Source organism: Zootoca vivipara, chromosome 2 (genome assembly GCF_965207765.1).
Source record: "Zootoca vivipara chromosome 2, rZooViv2.hap1.1, whole genome shotgun sequence".
In the NCBI taxonomy this organism is placed as follows: domain Eukaryota; kingdom Metazoa; phylum Chordata; class Lepidosauria; order Squamata; family Lacertidae; genus Zootoca; species Zootoca vivipara.
The window spans coordinates 62,316,648-62,338,008 of record NC_142584.1 but is presented as its reverse complement, the minus strand read 5'-3'; the positions used below and the strand labels follow the sequence as shown (position 1 = coordinate 62,338,008).

Here is a 21,361-nt window from a genome sequence, read left to right as displayed (position 1 = left end):
CTTGAGGATCAGAGCTCTCAATGTCTGTGAGATCACCTGCCAAGAGGGAAGTCCATCAGTTTGGCACTATCCAGGTCTTAATGACAGCAGTAGCTGTGTGGGACAGGCAGACTGCTGGGAAGAGGTGCCATGAAACCAGGAAACTGTGGTGCAGAAGCAAGGTGACTGAAGGATAGGAACTGAGAGACAGACAAAGGACAGTGAACAGAGGCAATGGAGTAATCAAAAGAGGAGTCTCCGAAGAAATTTCAGCGCTAAGGTTATGAAACACTATGGGTGAATGAAGAAAGTGCAACAGAAGCTTAGTAAAATGGGACAATGAGGGAAGTTGTCTAAAAATTGGGAAGCTGTGGAGACACTGAGAAAAGAAGGGAAAAAGAAGTTTAGAGCAAAACCTCATGCAGTCCTGGGGGTAGCATTGGCTGCACTTTATTAGCATAAGGGAAGTAACCACCAGGGAAGGCCCCAAAACTCTGTGAGATAGAAAGCACAGGGTTCTTAAAAATCTGGGTAACTGTATTTTAACAGCTATATAGATAGGGAATACACTTACTAGGGCTGCAGCACCGTGACTTTGTAGCCTTAAGAGGACAATTAGGGCCAAGCAGCAAGAGAAGGCCATTTTTCACATATTATATGTGAACTAAACTGGCCAGATGCAGGCGTCTAATGTTGAATGTCTATACACACAAATCTGAAAAGCCTGTTTACCTTGGTATTAGACAAAAATTAACAGATATTCAAATGCCTCACTATTTTGTCATACAAAAGTTATATTCTCTTCTGTTTATCTGTCAACCAAAACAAAACAAAGCAAAAATAGTACAGTGGTACCTCTACTTACGAATTTAAAGTGTTCCAAACACACATTTGTAAGTCGAAAAAATTTGTAAGTCGAATCCCATAGGAATGCATTGGGAGAAAAAATTCGTAAGTCGAAGCAACCCTATCTAAAAATTTGTAAGTAGAAAAAATCCTATCTAAACCGCATCCAAGATGGCGGACGGAGCTCCATTTGTAAGTAGAAAAATTCGTAAATAGAGTTATTTGTAAGCAGAGGTACCACTGTAATTCAAAATGAGAGACTACTCTGTGTGGAGCAAGCAAACAATTACCAGCCAAACCTTGTTTTAAACAATGGTCTGTTAATAACCTATTTTTTTCTACAAGTTCAGAACTATTTCAACAAACCAATATGCCAGTCAGCCCTAATGTGTTTAAGTTCTGTGTTAGATTCAGGCAGGAAATAATTCAGGCAAAACATCTTCACAAAACAAATAAAACTACTTTCTAACTTGAATTTACCAACACAGCTGGATTATATATTTCACTGGGCTTCAGCGCTTGCAGTGTGATCCATGGTGAGTCACAACAGGAGTACTACCATCATCCAAGTATATGGTAAAATGCATGTTTTATAGATCTTTATGTCTAGACCAGGCATCCCCAAACTTCGGCCCTCCAGATGTTTTGGACTACAATTCCCATCTTCCCCGACCACTGGTCCTGTTAGCTAGGGATCATGGGAGTTGTAGGCCAAAACATCTGGAGGGCCGCAGTTTGGGGATGCCTGGTCTAGACTATTAGACATGATACATAGCTAAATCTGAACCAACTGCAGCTAAAAAACTGAAATCAGAAAAACATCTGCAATTAGAAACACTTTTTAAAGATCACTTTGCAGGCGTTGAAAAGAAGGCGTGATCAAGCAACACAGCCAGAGCCATTAAAAAGACAATCCTATTTTGAACCTTCATTTTATCCAAGTACCTTCTCACCCTTTCACAAAGAGAATCACACTGAGGCATTATCTAAGTAACTGATGTCAGCAGTCTTTATATAAGCCAGATACTGACTTTTTGTAGAAAAAAAGTTCTGGAAAGTCCCAGAACAATAAAATTAAATTATGGATGAAATTTTAGTTTTAAGTCAGATTGTAAGCCTCTGTTTCTGAAAACATAGCTAGAAAGTATAGCTAGAAATGCCGTACCAGGACATGTGATTATCAGACTGAAATACATGTTGATACTGGGAATTTATTATGAAATTGTAGTGTTACTTGTAATGCCTTGGCTTGAGTGATGTCCATGCATTAGAAAGGTGGGATAAAAATAATATAAATCAATAATCTGCTTACCTAAAAGGGGTGGCAACCAGTTCACATTGGCCTCACAGTGAGAGTCCAAAAAAGTAATAACATCTCCTATAGCAACAGAAGCTCCCAGCATACGAGTTCTTATCAACCCTTCTCTCTTCTTAGTTCGCAGAATCCTCACTTTGGGAAACTGGGCCATATAGTCCTCCAAACGCTTTTTTAAGTGTTCTGCATGGGAAATTAAATGATTTCTCATCCAGTCTTTTACTCTTTATTTCTCCCCAACTTTAAAACCCAGTTTCCAGAATCTGGAACATCTTTAAGATTTAATAGTTTTGTTTTTTTATAATTTTGCTATTTTATCATTTTTATATATCTTATATCTAGACTATTAGATATGAAACATATCTAAATGTGAAACTACTGTAAATGAAGCAGCTAGAAAGCTGAAATCAGAAAAACATCAGAAATTAGAAAAGAACTTTTTAAAAAAATCACTTTGCAAGCTTTGAAAGGAAGACGTGATCAAGCAGCACAGGTAGAACCATAAAAAATACAATCCCATTTTAGACCTTTCATGTTGATCAGGTTAGATACCTTGAGAAAAGTAAAGTTTCATAACAGATCATTGCCATTGCTTTATTCTAGCTACAAACTTTAAGATAATAAAGTATTGGTAGTTGCACAGAACCTTCACTAGGCAATTAAAGTATTACATATAATTCAATAATATACGACAGGCAAGTAGTTAATCCATAAGCATACTATAATAATACAAACAATTTTCTAAACTACTAATCAAATAATTTGCTTGACACTAGAATGTATATTACCAACATGGGGAGATCTAAATTTCAAGTATGGTATATCATGTGAAGGGGTTGGGTTTTGTGTTTGTTTGTTTACATTGCTAACTACAGTGTGGCTTAAGTCTACAGTTGTAGGAGCCCATACCACTTTGCCAAATCCAGATAACCGCCCTGGGATCTTTGGATGAAGGGAAGTATACAAATGGAATAGAAGCTCTCTCTCTCTCAAAATAAGAACTCTTTTAAAAACTGCAATATGTGTGAGCTATATGATGTGAGAATATATTTGCAAACTACTTCAAAACTGAATAAATGTTCATTTAACTGTCACATAGCTCTTTTTTTTAACTGGAGAAAATAGCTATCAGTAGTAATGAACCACTGTGGGACAGCTTTGAATAATTTCACATTCTTAGAAATGCATTATCTTAGCCAAAAGCCAAGAATAGGACCTGAAAAACTCACTCACTATTCACAGTAATATAAAACTCACTCTCTATTAAATATTTCTAAAAATCTAATGATAATACAAACACATGTTCTCCATTTCAACAACTATAAATGACTGCCATGCTTGATAAAGCGTTAGCTATTTGAGCCACTCTGAACACAAGAATATAATTAGCATTCTGAAAGTCAGTATATGAAATAATTTAATTTAAATAAGATAAAGGAATAGTGGTTGAAATTAAAACACAAATCCATAAATCCACAAAAAGCTCCTATGACTTAACATAAGAGATTCTGGAGTCAGTTTGCAATAAAGGAATTTTGATTGCAGTTCCTGTTCTGACAACCTTTGTGTATGTTTTAGTTAGCTATGGATATTTCCAGAATGGCAGTTCCTGGTGTACCCAAACATTGCTTATCCACCGTAAGCTTAATACAGAATTGTAAACAATCTTCCACACCTTGGAGAGGAGCATTTTGTGTATGAATATATCCCATTATATGCAACAACATTTGGAAAACTGGGTAGGATTCACCTAATGAATTTTGTCAGCAGAATCACTGCACACGTAATCTGCTATATACCTTTTTTTTGTTCAGTCATACAGTATGTCTGCATGAATAAATAAATATTATAATGAAAGTACCTCTGTCACTGAAATCATCCACCAGTACAATTTCAGCTATGAGTTCAGGAGGAGAGCGATTGAGAACACTGTGCACTGTTCTGAGAAGTGATGACCACCCTTCGTTATGGAATGGGATTATTACACTGGTATTGGGGAGGTTTTCCAGGTACAGCTTGCTATTGCAGCTACAAGACAAATGAACACAGTAACTAGCTTGACCAGCATACAAAGAATGGTTACTAGGTACTATTATATGACTTTTTTTGCTTAGCTAAATATTAAATATACAGTTGAATAATAGCATGTACTGTATTAGGACAGATTCAGGAGGAATAAGATTCTAACTGGGTCCATAGGCCAGAGGTTCCCCATTGTTGCTATATAAGATCCAAGACTTGAAACAATGATACCTCTCAGTGGGATGGAGGAGATATTTTAAAAACTTTTTGGGTGGAATGTCAGAGAGATGAGAGATCATATCAAACACCAAAAGAAGGATGACTGTCAGGCAGCACTTTCTGAATGTAATTTGTTTACAAAATATGTATCATACAAGCTGTGAGTGATTGGATTACATCCAAATCTCAAAGTGAGGATACAACCAAAGTAAACAGATGTTCTGTGACCCACGAGGTTCTTTTCTATCCCTCATTTATTCAGATAGTTTCAGTGTTTTAATTGTGTGTTTATATGGTGTAACCTGCCATGGGATCTTCTGGTGAAGGATGGGCAAGAAAATAACAACAGCAACAACACTGAAAATAAAACATATCCACTCTATAGCAAACATATTAAAATAAATCACCAATAAAATAAAATAAAATACAGAGGAGTGTTTATTTGCAATTGTTGGAATCTCTGTACATAAATATCTATCCTTTATTTCTTGGCTCTTATGACAGAGTTAAGAGTTGCTGAACTATCAGGTTTCTTGTTTAATACAGTACATTAGATAATTCAACTTATCAAGATAGTGCAGACATATGTAACAATCAAGGGCAATACAAATTGCAATGACACTCAAGTTAGGATACAGAAAAGACAATTTTAGAAATAGAAACCTTCATACTTTCAGTAACAAGAAAAGTTTGTACTTACTTTGGGTGTCGTATATCTGGTAGGGATCGATTGAGAGAAACTTTGTCGCTCACAAAAATATTAAAGCCATTTTCTCTGTATGCCTGGTCCACTTGCTCAGTATCTGTCATAGGATATGGTTTTCCCTGTTCTCCATTTCCTACAGCAAAAGAAGTGGAGCCATTAATACTTATAAAATTCCAGTGGCTGAAAGCTCACACACATTCTGTCAATCTGGTCCCTCCAGATGTTATGGACTACAACTCCCACTAGTCTCAGGCTGCACAGCAGGCTAGGCAATACTTGTTATGCCACATTCTATCAAGGACACCGTATGATGTCCAAACACCACACTCTCCATCTGTTAAAACTATCAAGCAGTTGAGAAGCGGATGATAAAATTGTAAGAACTATAGGAACACTTAATGGTGTTTATAACAGATACCTTGTTAACTGTCATTTTGAAAAAAGGTCAGATTTAGGACTAATTAGATTTATCTCAATTTATAGAATGCAAAATATGCACAACCTAGGTAGGCCAATCAGTTTCCTGCCCTTGTTCTCTGTTGGACCCTCTATTTGGATTTGGAGGACACAAACCATGTCTGGCAAATACTCAATTTCTATCTAGATCAATCTGATTAACTCTTATTACTCCCTCCTATTGCATAAAGTCTAGCAGGATGCTGCTGTCAGCACAACCTTCCCTCTCTCCACCAACTGGTACTACTGTACCACACAGAAGGCTGCCAAAATCAGGGATGAAAGCCCAAACAACCCCCAACTTCGTTCTAGGACTGGTATGACAAATCTTCACCAGTTTCAGGCTTACATTTTTTGCCACTTCAACTGGAAAAGGGAGATTTTGCAGGGCCTCCACACTCACATACCAATTTACATCATTCTGCTTCAAAACAGCAAGTTACGGCAGTCTCTGGTTTGCTTAACATCAGTCACCAATTTTATCCCTTCCATTTATGTCCCACTGATGCTTTTAAGGCCTTTGCAATGGAAACCTGGGCATTTAAGACTTCCAGTGAATATTTAAATGGGTTGGTGTGCCGCATGCAGTTCTTCCTTCTTTCCTTGCCCTTTGTGATACATCAAATTGCACTCTCAAGTGGCTAGCTTAAAAGTCCTTGAAAGACCTTGAAAAACATCATGCTTGTAGAATGGTTGGGAGCAAGCAGCATACAAACATAGCTGCCTAGGTAACCACCCAATGCTGTTCCTTTCTAGTTTGAAGTATGAGGTCCTGTTGCATTTTTCAGTTCCTTCTCTTGGAACAAACGAACACCCATATGACAATATAGCAAATTATCAGAACTGAAAAGAAAACCAGAAGTAGTAGACTTCTTTGCTCAACCACTGCCCAAAGCACCTTCCAAACACTTGTTAGCAAAGGCCTGCTGACTTTCTTGTAAACTCTGCCAACAGTAATCGATACTGAGTTACATAAAGTATACCCTCCCCCAGTACTTTGTGCTCAGTTCCATTTTACTTACAGGTTACTGAATATGTAATTCAATATTACATTCCTTAAGGCTAAATGATACACACCTGTACGTTGCAAGTCTTTCTTTATAGCATCTCTGTCATGCCAGTCCTTTTTCCTTTGTCTGTTTTCAAGATAAGCTTCTTTCTTCTGTCTTGTATGGAAACCCTTTTAAATAAACATTATCTATAAGTTTGGGAAAGCATTCAAGGCCAAATTGAATTACTCATAAGCCACATTTTCAAAACATAGACTCATAGAACTGTAGAGTTGGAAGGGACCCCAACGGTCATCTATCCAACCCCCTTCAATGCACGGCTCTCAACTAGATCATGCATGACAGGTGGCCATCCAACCTCTGCTTAAAAACCTTCAAGAATTAAAAACCTATCAGAATGCTTAAAAACCTATCAGAATGGTGAATGCTGACCCACAGGATGACCCTGCCCTGATCAGCCATCAAAGAACATTTCAAAAGCTGTGGGGTTTAACTTATATGGCATTTTAAGAAAGGTCAGAGGAGTATTGCATCAATACCTTTGACAGTGATATTTGGTCTGTCATGTTCTTAATCTAATTTTGGATTTGCTTTCTGCTTAACAATCCATTGCATAGGGCTTTACTTAGCTGTTTCCTGTACCAAGTCAATGCATCTGAGTGAGGTACGTTTCCCTCTAAAATGAAGGATTACAGACTTGAAGCTAATCTTTCCCTCATTGTTTTCATCCCTTGCTTTAATGAAAGTGAGGTCAGAGTAGAAAGAAATATTAAACAATACTCTTGGATTTAGACTAATACCGTACGGTAGTTGTAAACAGCCCTTTATGTGGCCTACCAAGCTTAAAAATCTCCAAAGAAATCTAGTAACATTCAATAGCTAAACATACACAAAAATGTAATTTTCATCGTTTGTTTAGTTGCTATTTGGTGTACCTGGTTCCATCTATGAATGGTTATTTAAGCCATGTAAATGCTATGTAAAAATATAATAAAATCACCAATTAAGTGGCAGCATTATATAATGTTAGATAGAAATAGTAAAAAGCACTATTTTATTTCTAGTCAGATCAAATAACAAAATGGTTTTTTATAATATATAAAGTGGTGAAAAAACCAACAGATTCAGGTTTACATCTTTCGTTAAAAAAATTCTCATTAGTTAAAAGAAATCCAACTCACCCTTATAATTACAGTATTTTAAGCTTTTTGCAAAGTGCACCAATGTGATGAACAAATGACATACATAAAAATACAGAAATATAATAAAACATTAAAATAAAAAATATATAGGATGATGCTTAGCATATTTTGTTATACAGTATATTTTGTGGCATATCTCATATAATTGGATTGCCAGAATTATGCCCAATACAAGATGAAATGCCTTTGTGTCAAGGTATTGTTTGATTGATACTTTGGGTGGGGGCGGGTAGTAATCTGGAACTTCTCAAGATTACAACTTTATTGCACAAAAATCAAAGATCATAAACTTAAACAGAGCCTAGCATGCAGCCTTAAGAAAAATCATTGTTTAAGATGGGCCTGCATTTGTCAGTACAGTTCCTCCTGCGTCAAAGATTGCACAAAATTTGCAATAAACATGGTGCTCTTGTGATATGTAATAGGAGGATGTTCCAAAGGCTTGTGCTGCAACACTAAATGCCCAATGGTAATACAGTACTTCCAGGAACAGAGGCAGTATGCCTCTGAATACAAGTTGATAGGGAACCAAAGTAGGAGAAGGATGTTGCCATTGTGTCTTGCTTTGGTTGCGATGGTGGGAAACACAATACTGGGCTAGATAGATCACTGATCTGATCCAACAGGACTCTTACATTTTTATGGAGCAATATACTTCAACTATTGCAACAACAGACCATTTTTTGTGTTCTTTTGGAACAATATATGTTCATCATGGTCATACAGGCATCATTACCTTAAAGTAGGTGTCAATCTCCTTTTGACAATTAAAACACACACACACACACACACACACACACACTATTTCTTTTTTTAAAAAAAATACAAAACACCACACAGACGCCCTTCAAAATCCATATCCTTTGGCTAGACTGACATTTGCAAGGGGCTCCAAGCATTAATCCAAAATCTGATCCATCATGGGTATGGAATGGAAACTCATTTTCCTTTTAAGAACAAACATTTGTCTGTGGCAAGACCATCCTGAGAGATTGCTCCATTCTATTTCCTATTGGTAAAATTATTTGCTCTGGTGCTATTTCCTCATTGGAATACTGTTGTATTCTGAATTAGAAATTATGCATTAAAAACAGCATAATACAAATGCACAGAATAGAGGTATGCAGCAGCCAGAAGGTAAATTAGCAACCCAAATGTTAAGACTGAAGAGCATGCATGTATTTGTGGGAGAGCACCAGTTATGGTACCAAGCTCCTTTTTAGACAAAACAGTAGTTTGCCTCTAACTGCCATAACAAGAACAAAAAAGCAAAGCTATGGCTGCTGGTACTGTTTTTTACTCACATGTGCGTAACCTTTCTTTTAAGTCTAACACAACCCCCCTTTTTCAAATGGAGAAAGAGGAATTCAGAAGGCTGATTATTAGTAAGATTATTATTATTAATCCATCAGCACACTGAACTAGTGTAGCACAGTGGATAAGTTGTGAACCTAGAAATTTCTACTTCAAAGCTCACTACAGCTATTAACTTGTTAGACGGCTTTAGGCAAACTCTATCAGTCTCAGTAGCCTCATCGGCAATAAAGGGAAAAGCAATGCTGACCTACTTTAATGGGTGGTTGTGGCAACTGCAATAAAATCATATATGTGAAGTTCTTAGAATATTCTAAGTGTGCTATATAAATTCCAAATATTTTTACTTCAAGGAAAAACGCAGTCCTTTTTGGACATATTGTTTGAAACAGCCATCTTTAATGAAGTAAAAATATCATGATATAAAGCTCCTATAGATCAACATTTTGGAGATAATGATTACCAATAAACATATTGGTGATAGATCATAACAAAGCACTCTTTGGTACATCATGTGTCTCAGTGCTGTTGACTCTGATCCAGAGGGACAAACATGTCCCTTCAAAGTGCTCTGCAAGCTCCAAATTTACAAAGAGAGCACAATTTGGCAGGAAGAATTTTTAATGGGAAAAAATGAGGAAAGGTGTCTGTGCATGCACAGTATAATTTCCTCTTTTAAATCACTCTTGTGCCATATTTGCCCAACCCTCTTTTTTAACTCAAAGGTTTAAAGGTCTGGGAATTCTGTGTGGGGATAGCTTTTGAGGGCTCAAAATATGAATACACATGGATAGAACTTTTTTGACTCATGAAAACGGAACTCTCTCACTTCACTGAATAAATTAGTGCAGAACTATTTTGACTAAGTAATCTGTATGCAAACAGTGATTACTGTTTGTTTGCATCTTGTACTGTTTGTTTACATCTTGTTTTTGTTGCAGTTTTAGCATTTTGATAAACATTGAACATTCACCAACAGTGATAGCAGTTGACTGAATGCAGGAGAAGGCCTGGAAATGATCCTGTTAACCTCCACAAGAGCCAAAAACAACACCTTTAGATAATATGTTTTTCTTCAAACAGCAAATAATGGAATGAAACAAAAAATGTCTGATCATGTGGTAGTGATGCAACAATTGGACTTCCTTTCATGTAAGGCAGGTGTACCGTATTTACGGATGAGTACAACATTGCCTGAGAAGCAAAGACTTAAGAATCTCTATCCTTTTAGATAGCTATAAGTAACTTCTATATAGTATAACTTAGGCTGTGAAATATCAGGGACTCAACACATCTTTAAACTGTATAAGGAAGTGCAGCAGATTATTTTCCCTGTCAAAAAACTAGGACAGCATCAAGTCCTAAATAATTAATATGGCTTTTCTGGATAATATATAAATATTTTCCATCACCTATTTTACGAGAAAAGAGAGTATTGAACGCTTAACTCTCAATCATGTGTTTTGATCTGGGCTTATTCTGAAATTATCCATATTTTATGTACGTCAATACAAAAATGTGGATTTAATTAATTGCATCTCAGACTTTTTCTAGGATGAGCTAAAGGATCCCACATCAACCATATATTGCTACTTCACAAGAGCAGAAGGGAAATACAGCACTCCTACTTTTATGACTAGAGGCAGAAGTTTAGAAAGGTTACTTTGAAAAATGAATATACACATAGTTGTAACAGAAATAAATCAGGATTTTCTATGGGATAGGAACTGCTGATTGCAAAATGATGAATGTAAATTCAGTGGGAAGTGTGCTGCGTGGAAGAGACAGATAGATTATATGGTTATAGTCACCCTAGCTCAGTGATGGCGAACCTGTGACACGCGTGTCAGATGTGACACGCAGAGCCCTCACTGCTGGCACGCGCCCCATCGGCCCATTCGCGCTGTTCTTGTTTTCCCCCCAATTTTACCCCCACTCCTCCTACAGCTTGCCTCCGTTAGAGCTTGCCTCTGCTGTTAAAACCCGGATCCTTTTTTTTGTTGTTGTTGCTGGTAGCCAGAGATTGGTTTTTTAACCCTTTCTGTGCTGGGTTTTTTGGCGCTTTGGTAGGCTATGTCGGTGCTGCGTGTTAGTTCCAGCAAAGGTATTATTCATCATTTATTTCTGTTCTCTTTCCCCCCCAAAAAGTGCAGCAGCTTTGGGGGATCCCCCCCAAAAAGCAAAGCAACTTTTGCACCTCCCAAAAAAACCTCCAAAACTTTGGTCAGCAGCTCCCCCCAAAAAGCTCAACAACTCTGGGCACTTTGTGATAAATAAGGGGTTTTTGGTTTGGTTTGGTTAAATAATTAGTTTTTGGTTTATTAAATACAGTTATATATTACAATTATACATTTTTATTATTTAAACTATAAATATCACAAAATTATATTTTTTTCTCGAAGTGACACACCACCCGAGTTATGCTCGGTTTTTTGACGAATTTTGACACACCAAGCTCAAAAGGTTGCCCATCACTGCCCTAGCTGGTAGTTCATATAGACAGATAGATATGAATAATGTAGCAAAAGGTGAATAAAACTTTTTAATCCCTCTAGTAAGGATTGACCACTTAAGTTTATGTGCTTGTTCGAAACAGCGAAAATAAAGTATTGCTAACAACAATTAATCATTAACTTATGAAATTCACTACTGCAAGATGTTGAGAAGATGCTAAAGGGCTATTACTCACTGAGCATCCATATACAAAAGAACTGCATTTCTGAATTTCGGATGTTACCATAACCTTATGCCTTGTTTCTCATATTCCAGAAGCATCTTGTTGTCTACTGTATGAAATGCAATGCTTCTTAATTCTTGTCTTTGTGTTCAATCTCTTTTTGGCTTTGTAGCAACATGTGTAATATACTATGATCAATTGTTCCCTGCAGATATATTGATTGAAATGTAGTGTCTTTTACACTGTAGACCAAAATTTGTTTTAAAGACATGATAAACATTAATCTTATCCAGGACAGTAAAACAGCTATAACTAAAATACACTCCCTACAAAGTAAAACCAAGCTGTGGTTGAAAGCAAAGCTAAAACCGCAATTAGCAGCAATAAAAAGACTAAACATATAAAGAAGTCTTTCATCTGGTACACAAAACTCACCAGGATGTGTGCCAGGTGAAAAGCCCTAAGAAAAGCATTCCACATAAAATGCCATTTCCTGCTTGTTGTGTTATGGCACAACACAGAGAAAAGGGCATCCTTTGACCTTAAATGGTAGCCAAGTTCATGTGGGAACCAAAACAGACAGAAAACTAAAAAATAAATAAAAAATTGTTCAGTAGCACGCACACAAAAGCTTACACCAGAACAAACTTAACTGGTCTATAAGCTGCTACTGGACAATAATTAATTATTGTTGTTGTTGGTTGTTGTTGTTGTTGTTATTATTATTATTATTATTATTATTTCGACTGCATCAGACCAACATGGCTACCTACCTGAAGACAGAAAACTGTAATTCTGGAAACAGACAGGAATCCAACAGAGCTTGTTAATACGAGTGAAATGTATTACCACTGCTCAGTCCTGATCAGCAGTTCAACCACCATGTTTTAGTTTCCAAAAAGGTCACACACATTTTGCAGCAAGTGAGGGGAAAAGCCTGTCTTATCCCTTATATACCCAGTAGATCCATGTGGTGTGCAAGATAATTTCTTCTTTAAGTTCCTAATATTTAGGAAGCTCATTCTGCAGTAACTCAAAGCAGGGCTTTCAATGTCACTGCCCCTGTTCTGTGCAATAACATTCCTATTGAGATATGACACCCTTCCTATAAGGCTCAACACTCCTACAACTGATTTCCCCCTCTGACATAGCCACATGCCACTCAACAGGTTTTGCAGAATATGTACGTTAAATTGTCTGAGCAGCAAGATGGATGGAAATATGTGAACCTTCCAGAAATGTAGATCAGCTATAGAAAAATCTTGCTTATGGTAGCCGTAAACAGAGGTCAGTTTGGCATATAGAAATGGCCCCACAGCTATTGCACTCTCCTGGGATATATGTTTAAATTGTTTTAAATGATATAAGCTGTCATGGGTAAAATAATGTATTTTGAATGGCAACTAACAAATTACTTTAAATAAATAACTGTGGAACGGATTCCCCTTCCTTGCACTGCCCTGTTGTTCTGTCTTTGCGTATGTTGAGGGAGCCAGGGGATACAGAACTCTGTTAAACCTTGTGAGGAATGGGCCATACTTTGATGTGGTGCTGACATTGGGAATGATCATATCATCAGTTTAAAATGATTCCTTTCAGTAAGCCTTTGCATCATGAATCCTGTTCTGTTTTATTCTCTGATGATTTAATTCATGTTTTAAATTTTGTATTTTGTATGCTTTTACTTTTTGAAAGATGCTTTGAGACTCGGATGTTGTGAAAAGCAAGGCATTTTTTTTTAAAAAAAGATAAAAATATACTTTCCACCTTACAAAAAACACAGATTACAAAAAACAAAAAAACTCTGGACTTTGGAAAGTTCTGTCACTTAAATCTGACTAGGAGATCTTGGTTGTTTTTTAGTCGTTTAGTTGTGTCTGACTCTTCGTGACCCCATGGACCAGAGCACGCCAGGCACTCCTGTCTTCCACTGCCTCCCGCAGTTTGGTCAAACTCATGTTCGTAGCTTCGAGAACACTGTCCAACCATCTCGTCCTCTGTCGTCCCCTCCTCCTTGTGCCCTCAATCTTTCCCAACATCAGGGTCTTTTCCAGGGAGTCTTCTCTTCTCATGAGGTGGCCAAAGTATTGGAGCCTCAGCTTCATGATCTGTCCTTCCAGTGAGCACTCAGGGCTGATTTCAGTATATCATTCAAGATGCAAACATAGCCAGCACATGACACACTGGTTGGTACTGCTCACAATACTTGAATAATTTGCCTTCCATGCCCACAGTACTATCTTAAGACTGAGGATAAGATGACTGTATGGCAGATGACTTCTTTTGCATGCTTGCCAAATATACAAACAAGAGGATACTGCTTGACTTTACAACAGACAGCCCTTTGAGAGGTGTTAACACATCCAGAAAACTAAAATGCAAAAACTAGCTTGTGGATGTTACTGAGAATGCAGTTTTCATCCTCCATCACCAGGTGTTATGAAAATGACAACGGTACTAATATTCCCATGCACTGTGCAGTTCATAGAGTCTTGTATTACAGTGAACTGCAAATCTATATTTTTTTGTAATTGTAGAGCTAGATTTTTTAAAATGACATGCTAACTAACAGACCAAGAAAAGGCTTAGAAAATTAATCACAGCTTTACAGGAGTAATCTAACAAATGTTTTCCTAATGAGGAAAAAGATGAAAATACATTATTAATTATATGCTTTATGATCCAACTGCACTCAGCTTTGTGAGATCATTTTGTAATAAACTAATGCTGCAACAGAGAGCCACTAAATGATGTAGTCTTTTTGGTAAACTAATACCTGCAGTTCTACCATTATTGGTTTCCATTCCACTGCTGAGTGAAAGAGCTATGATAGGTACATTAAAATTGGCACGACTTATAAGGACCAGAAACCAATATTAATTATTTTAAAAGTTTCACAGGTAGTTATGAACCATGTTAAATGGCATCTGCAAAGCCACTGATTTCTCACAGCACTAATCTCCCTACAACTTAAATTAAACCAATACATTGAAGGCACTCATTCATTCATTACACGGACAAGCTGTAGCAACCCCCTGACTCACATACTGACTCCAGCACAGTTGCAAGGACAATATCTGGCATGTCTCTTTCCATTTTAGATCAATCACAATTTAGTGTTACATCCCAGCACTAAACGGTGGTTAATCTTTACTATGGTAAGTAAAAAGCCAGCTTCATAAACCATTGCTGGAAGCTGGTTTCCTCTCCCCACCCTCACTGATGATAGTTAAGAATACTGCATTTTGTCTACGTTCAGATGTTATGGAATGTTATAATCTAACATAGAAGCAAAAGCTAATGAATTCCTCCTCATAGTCTCAACAGAGGAGGTAGTCACTGTTCCCAACTGCAAGCACAGCAGAAGGCTACACTTCATCAAAGCACACACCTCTTCCCCCAATCCCAGTCTATGGTATAACAGCCAAGAGATTTGAAATGAGGCTCAACATAACTGAGAGGAAGATAACTTCCCACTTCTCTGCCTGCATCTCTGGTACATTTCGCTTTTCCCATAAACCCAATAATATATCCTGAATGCACCCAGCCCATGACTCTTCTCTCCAAGGCCTACCTGGTTCTTCTCACAACTGTGTTTAAACACTTGTTAAAGATTGGTCTGTTCCCTCTGTCAAACGTAAACATAACAAATTTCTCTGATAATATTTTCCACCTCAGACACTCTCCCCTTTCCTAGTGTGTGCCAAAAAAGATTTTTAGGGCTGTGAATTAGGTCTGTGCACATAATTTATACATACCTAATTAGACACCCCTCAGAATATTATTTTTTCTTGAAATCTGAAGAGCGGTGAGGGCAATAAAGTGTGAAAATAGAAGAACAAACAAAAGTACATGAAATGGCAACAGAAGGGATTTATGTTTAGGGCATTCAAGTGAAGACAGAACAAGTTTATAAGTGACATACCAGCAGGAACTTTCAAAACTCATTGTACACATTGCTAAGAATCTATGTTCATTATTTTGGGAGACACTGCACATTTGTGTGTCACAGCATTTTGTCTTGAATGAAGCCTTTTTCATTAACGTTAAGTAATAAAGTTACCATAGCTGTACAATACAGAACTAAATGTATATATATTTAGATAAATGAAAAGAACATTACCTTAAGTAGTTGATTGAGGCCCTTTCTCTAAGACTCACAGATAAAATATAAAACTGACCACCTCAATGACTCGTGTGTGCTTACTCAAAACGAAAACACATAAACATCAATGAATTCCCAAGTTAAAACAACAAGTAGTCTTGCAGCAGTAACAGATTTATTCTGCCATAAGAGTCCACTTCTACCAGCATGACGGAAATTGCTGTTCCCATTAGATATGCACAGGATTGCAACCTTACACCCTTAACTCTGAGGTGACCTAAACAATGAGAGCCTTATAACAAAGAAGATTAGTTTACCAGTGACAGCTCATGCTCTTCACCTTATTTTGCTCCTTAATGAGAGGGTGCCAAAACAAGAATAATGCCAGAACGTTAATTTAAAAGGGAAACCCAGAAACTCCTAATACAAAAGATGCCCAATCAGGTTTGTTTGTTTGTTTTTTTTAAAAAAAGAACAACAACCTGGTAGTCTAGAGCTCTTCTGCGTGAGCACTTACAAAATAACCTATGATTCAGTCTGGTTCCAAACGGGAACTGCCTATTCCCCTCCAAAAAGAAAGAAGAAAACTCTGCCTTACTTTCTCCACCTCCACCTCACTTATTAGTAGAACACGCAAGATCAGGTAAGCCAACTATGACTTACAAGTCTTGCAAAGCCCAGGAGAGGATAATGGCAGAGGAGCAGAGCCTGCTGGAAAGCCACAGAACATGGATGGGGTGGGATTGCAAAGCCCCCTGCCACCCCACCCCAGACAGTTGCCTTATCCTCAGCAGCCTCTTAGCCTGAAAGGTAGTGTGGCTTCCTTCCTCTGCCCCCCTGTCATCCCCTCATACTAAAGGGTTCAGCTTTGACCGCCCTGGATGTGTGTGTGTCTGAGTGAGTGAGTGTGTAAGAGAAACCTCTGTATACCCCCGCCATCCTTTCCTTCCCTCTCTCACTCTCTCTGTACACACATATACACGTTGGACGTGTGTGTGTCTGTGTGAGAGTGTGTGTGAGATAGAGAAACCTCTATGCAGCCCAGCTATCCTTTCTCTCCGTGTGTGTACACACATACATATGTGTACAGACATATACACACACACATGTAATGTATACGTATAGGCAATGCAGAGGCCCTTCACCCCATAGAGAGCGGCCGCTTCCTCTTCCCTCACCACTGACTATAGAAATGAGAATGAAAGGCAGATTTTTTTTAAAACAACAACAATAATAACCACCGAGGGCGAAGGATGAAGGGAAGTCCGAGTCTTCCCCTCGTCTCCCGGCTACATCCGAAGTGGCAACCGCTCTTCCCCACAAGACCCCAGACGTGAGGCGAAGAGACAGAGAGAGAGGGAGGAGAAAAATATGCGGCTCCCTCCACTTCTCACCTGCGCTTCTCCTCGGGCTGCTGCCGCCGGTACCGTCCCAGCTGCCGCTCCTGCCGCCGCCCCGCGGGCTCCCCCCGCGCCTCCGCCGCCTGCCGCTTCTCTGCCATCTCCGCCGCCGCCGCCATCCAGCTGCCGCTCCCGGTAAAGCGACCAGAGCCCCACGTTGGGAAGGAAGACGAGGGCGGCCAGCGCCAGCCCCACCGCCTGAAGCAGCCGCTTCTGCTTCCGCCGCATCCGAGAAGCCGCCAGGAAGCCCCCCCCCAACTTTCCCCTCACACAAGGGGCTGAGGCGGTGGTTACCGCGGCGGCGGCGGCAGCAGCACTCGAGCAGCGCGCGAGGCGAAGCGGACCCGCCAACTCCGCTCCGCCAGGCACTTCCGCTCCGGAGGGGTGGGCACTACCACTCCCACCGCGAGCGGGTGTGGGGGGGTGAAGCTCGGCGTTGGAGAGCCGCCCAGAAACCTCGAGGCAGGCCACGCCCACCGATAGTGCCCGGCACCGAGCAGGGAGAGAGAGAGTGGGAAAACAGAAGCGTGGCAGCTCCGGCTCCTCTGGGCGCCAACCGCCCCCCCTCAAATATTTTGTAAATGGTACTGGCCGTAGTCTTCCCCTGTGGGCTGGTGGTGGAGCTGACAGGGCCAGAAGCTTAAATAGGAGCGAGTGCGGGGAAGAGGGTAGACCGGGCGGAACCTGCCTGCCAGCAAGGCTGCCTTTCCTGCGCTGTGCCACAGGGTTGTAATTAGGCGCTGCTTACGTTACTGAATGTGAAGGGAAGAAGTTTGCAGCGAAGGAGCGCTTATGCTGGGGGGTCGCGTGCGTGTGCACGGGCAGATTAGAAGGCGGGGAATGATAGCGCTAGCAGATATCAAGAGGGACGGAACAGCCCAAGTGTTGTTAAAAGAGGGCAGTACCACGGATGGGGAAATTGAAAGGGCTCAAAGCATTTAATTCCTTTACCGCCTCGAGCAATATGTTGGATGAGGAGACTTGTAGGGTTTGTTTGTTTTTTAATTAATGACTGAAGTACAGTAAAGCCTTCTAGGGGCGCCAGGGAAGGGATGGAGCAATGTGGAGGGACTTCCAATGCTCTTAAAATAATGCGATTCGCTTTTATTAGGCTTTCCAAACGTCAGAGCCCTACTGTGAATTGGATCATAGGTAAACAAAAGAAGCCAGCCTAGAACAAATAGAGAAGTTCAAAAATTCTCCCAAGGTGCTGCTGTACAATATCCTCTAACCACGGAGTGATCTGCAGCCTTTCCACTTTAGCACCTTGTTAAATTGTACATTTAACTATATTCTAATCTTGTAAATACCGCCTTTTGTTTGCCAACTGCAGCGGGTTTTTGTTCTTTTCAAACTCATTGCGCGCTTGCTAGAATTCAATAGCTGAAGGTTTTATTTTGACTTTATATAATTGTCAGTAATTATAGTCATAACGGGGAATTAAAAAGGCTTCTTTTCACCACCACTGCTAGGAGGTGTAAATAACTTTGAATATCATAAAATGGTGATGCAAAATAAGCTAGTGTCTTTGAATTTAACTTTAATTTCACTTCCAAACCAGAGACAAAATAGCTTCATAGTACAGACAGCATATTGGTTAGGATCCCCAAAGCTAAAAAAAAATGTTCATTTTAAGTGTGCATGTGCTTGCTTGTAAATCAGAAATGAGTAAATGCGTGTCTTGTAAAGGGAAAGACAAATTTTTCAAACTGGGCATACAGGAAATATCACACCACACTGTTAGTCTTTCAGGTACCAAGAGGGAAAGTTGTTTAGACTTCCCATGGTTACTTGAGCCATTAATTCTTTGTTTGGCATCTGCAGCCACAGCAGCTGGTATGGCTGACACTGGCAATTGTTCATCAGCCTACTGCTTGAGTGTGTTCCACCATATCATAAACAAATCAAGCCTTGGCCATGACACAGCATTTCAAATAACTGTTCTCTCCCCCCCTAACAATTCCTTAATTTCTTAACACTGCAATCCAGTGCATGTTGACTCAGAGGTAACGGCCACTGTGTTCAACGGGGCTTACTCACTAGTGTTTAGAATTGTAGCCTAAGTTAAGAACAAACAACCTGTATAATTAGGAAGAGGAATGCTGAGCAAGAGCATGTTAAGTTAAATAGCTGAACTGTGGCAAAAGCACATCCTGCTGGGTTTACATCCTAAATAAATTAGTGTCTTGCAAGTTTACATTTACATTTTAATTTTTATTGCATTAAAATGTTCTATTTTTAAATTAAAAGTTGCATTTTTCCTTGCCTCCACATATCTTTTCTCTCCCCCCTCCGCCACCTAGCCCTCCCGTGAAGAAATATAAATTTAAACTCAGCACATAATCCACTAGGTGGCAATCTTCCAGCTAATTCTGAATTCATCAAATCCCAGGCAAATTATCCAACAATTCATTTTAAGTACAAGTTACAGCCCCTACGTTTGTATAACCTGTAAGGCTTTGGAGTTGCTCACTGTTTTCTTTAAGACACACTGCTCCATGGCATATTAATGGCAGAGATCCCCACAGATTCAATTTTTCATCTCAACTGTGTTCCTCTTTGTCATCACTGTATTATCATCAGTGGTGCAGTGAATAATACTCTGCCCGTTGGTGAATAATGCATAACCACTTAAATTGTAAACCAGTAAAGAAAGATGTATAATACAAGAAGCTTTCTTTAGAGGTTTATACCTTAAATTGCCATGAGGGCAATTGTTATATTTACTATTTTATATTTACCAACCGGTGGTGGCTGCACCAGCATATTAGCCACAGAAAAGTCTCTTTTGTTGCCATTTTAATTCCGTATTTTCTTTGTAATCCGTTTTGGTACCTCCTTTAATCTCTGTGCCCAATAATGGGCATTTTTCTCTTATCCTCTATTAAACCTTCTCCTTTTTTCCTTTCTGCTCCAAAACTGCTTTTTTCCTTCTCTTTCTGTATCCCTTCTCTTTCTCTTTTCTTTGGCCTATCCTCCCATTTTTCCGTTTCCTAGTTTTCAGGCCTCTTTTACATAGCACCATTTCAACCTGTGCTTTTTTGTGGCTATTCACTTGTATGGAGTACAGTCACTTCTTTTTTCTTTCTTTCCTTTTTTGCTGCCTGTTGCAGCCATTTTGTGCTGGCACCCATGGCACTTTGATCAATATATGAGTACTTTTCAATATCTTTTGACTCTAAAGCTCTCTCTTGAATTTTAAAATTTTCCACTGATGTTGTAAGCAGCCCATTGTTTACTGTAAGGAAGTTTCTGATGAGGGTTAATTCAGAGCAACCCATATGAAGCTGATCCTGGAGTTGAGTGTCTCTCTCCTATTTGTGTGCATTTAGAAATGGCTTGTCTGGGTGGGCTTTTATTGAGGTCAAAAGACTGCCTCTGTATAAGCTTGCCGGCTTGCCCCAATTTATTTCTCAAATTAGCCTTGTTTATGTCCTCTGCCAAGGCCAATTCTAGGGCCAAATTTATTGAAGGACTTGTATTCCTAGATTCTTGCATGTCCCCTTTAAGATTTATTGACCAGTCCAAAGCAGGAAATATATGGGATACTTCATCTTGTATCAGCTTGCTCAACTCTTTTTTTACTCTCCTGAAGGAAAAACTGTGATTTTATTTTGTCTTTTCTGAGGTTCAGGAGAGCTACTTGTAAAGTTTGGCATAATTCCCAGGGCTTTACATGCCTTCCTTGTGTACACCATATTGGTCAACCACTCGGGGAGCCTTAAGCTTGTGCAGAGTCCCACAAAGAGTTAGATCCAATGAAGGTTCTAGAAGGACCTAGGTTATAAATTTGCCATAGCAAAATAATTCCTTATTTAAGAATCTGTGCTTTGGTTTATACACTCTTATTATAACATACATGCCTTGGATTTGGAACACATTTCAGTAAAAAGGCTGATGCCTAATGCCTTCATTAGACACTTTTAGGCGGCAGGTGAAAGCATTCCTTTTCAACCAGGCTTTTGGCTTATACCCTTTTTCAATGGGTTTGTTAGAAGGGTTGGGTTGGGGGGGGGGTTATTGGCTTGTACACGGGTTTTTTGTTCTTTTTTATTATGTATTTATATTTTTATATTGTATTTTTAGGTTTGTGAACCTCCCTGAGATCTA

General features: G+C 39.1%; 1 protein-coding gene across 1 annotated transcript in view; it reads right to left on the bottom strand.

Moving 5' to 3' along the window:
- Nucleotides 1-17,636, bottom strand: part of GALNT10 (polypeptide N-acetylgalactosaminyltransferase 10) — a 38,850-nt gene extending 21,214 nt beyond the window's left edge. Inside the window, exons 1-5 of the mRNA XM_035105724.3 lie at nt 17,246-17,636; nt 6,621-6,723; nt 5,082-5,220; nt 4,002-4,168; nt 2,138-2,323 (exon numbers count right to left, since the gene is read on the bottom strand). Of these exons, the coding sequence (XP_034961615.3) occupies nt 2,138-2,323; nt 4,002-4,168; nt 5,082-5,220; nt 6,621-6,723; nt 17,246-17,479 (829 nt within the window). The 5' untranslated portion in view covers nt 17,480-17,636. The remainder of the gene's footprint in view (nt 1-2,137; nt 2,324-4,001; nt 4,169-5,081; nt 5,221-6,620; nt 6,724-17,245) is intronic.
- Between the last annotated feature and the right edge of the window lie 3,725 nt (nt 17,637-21,361).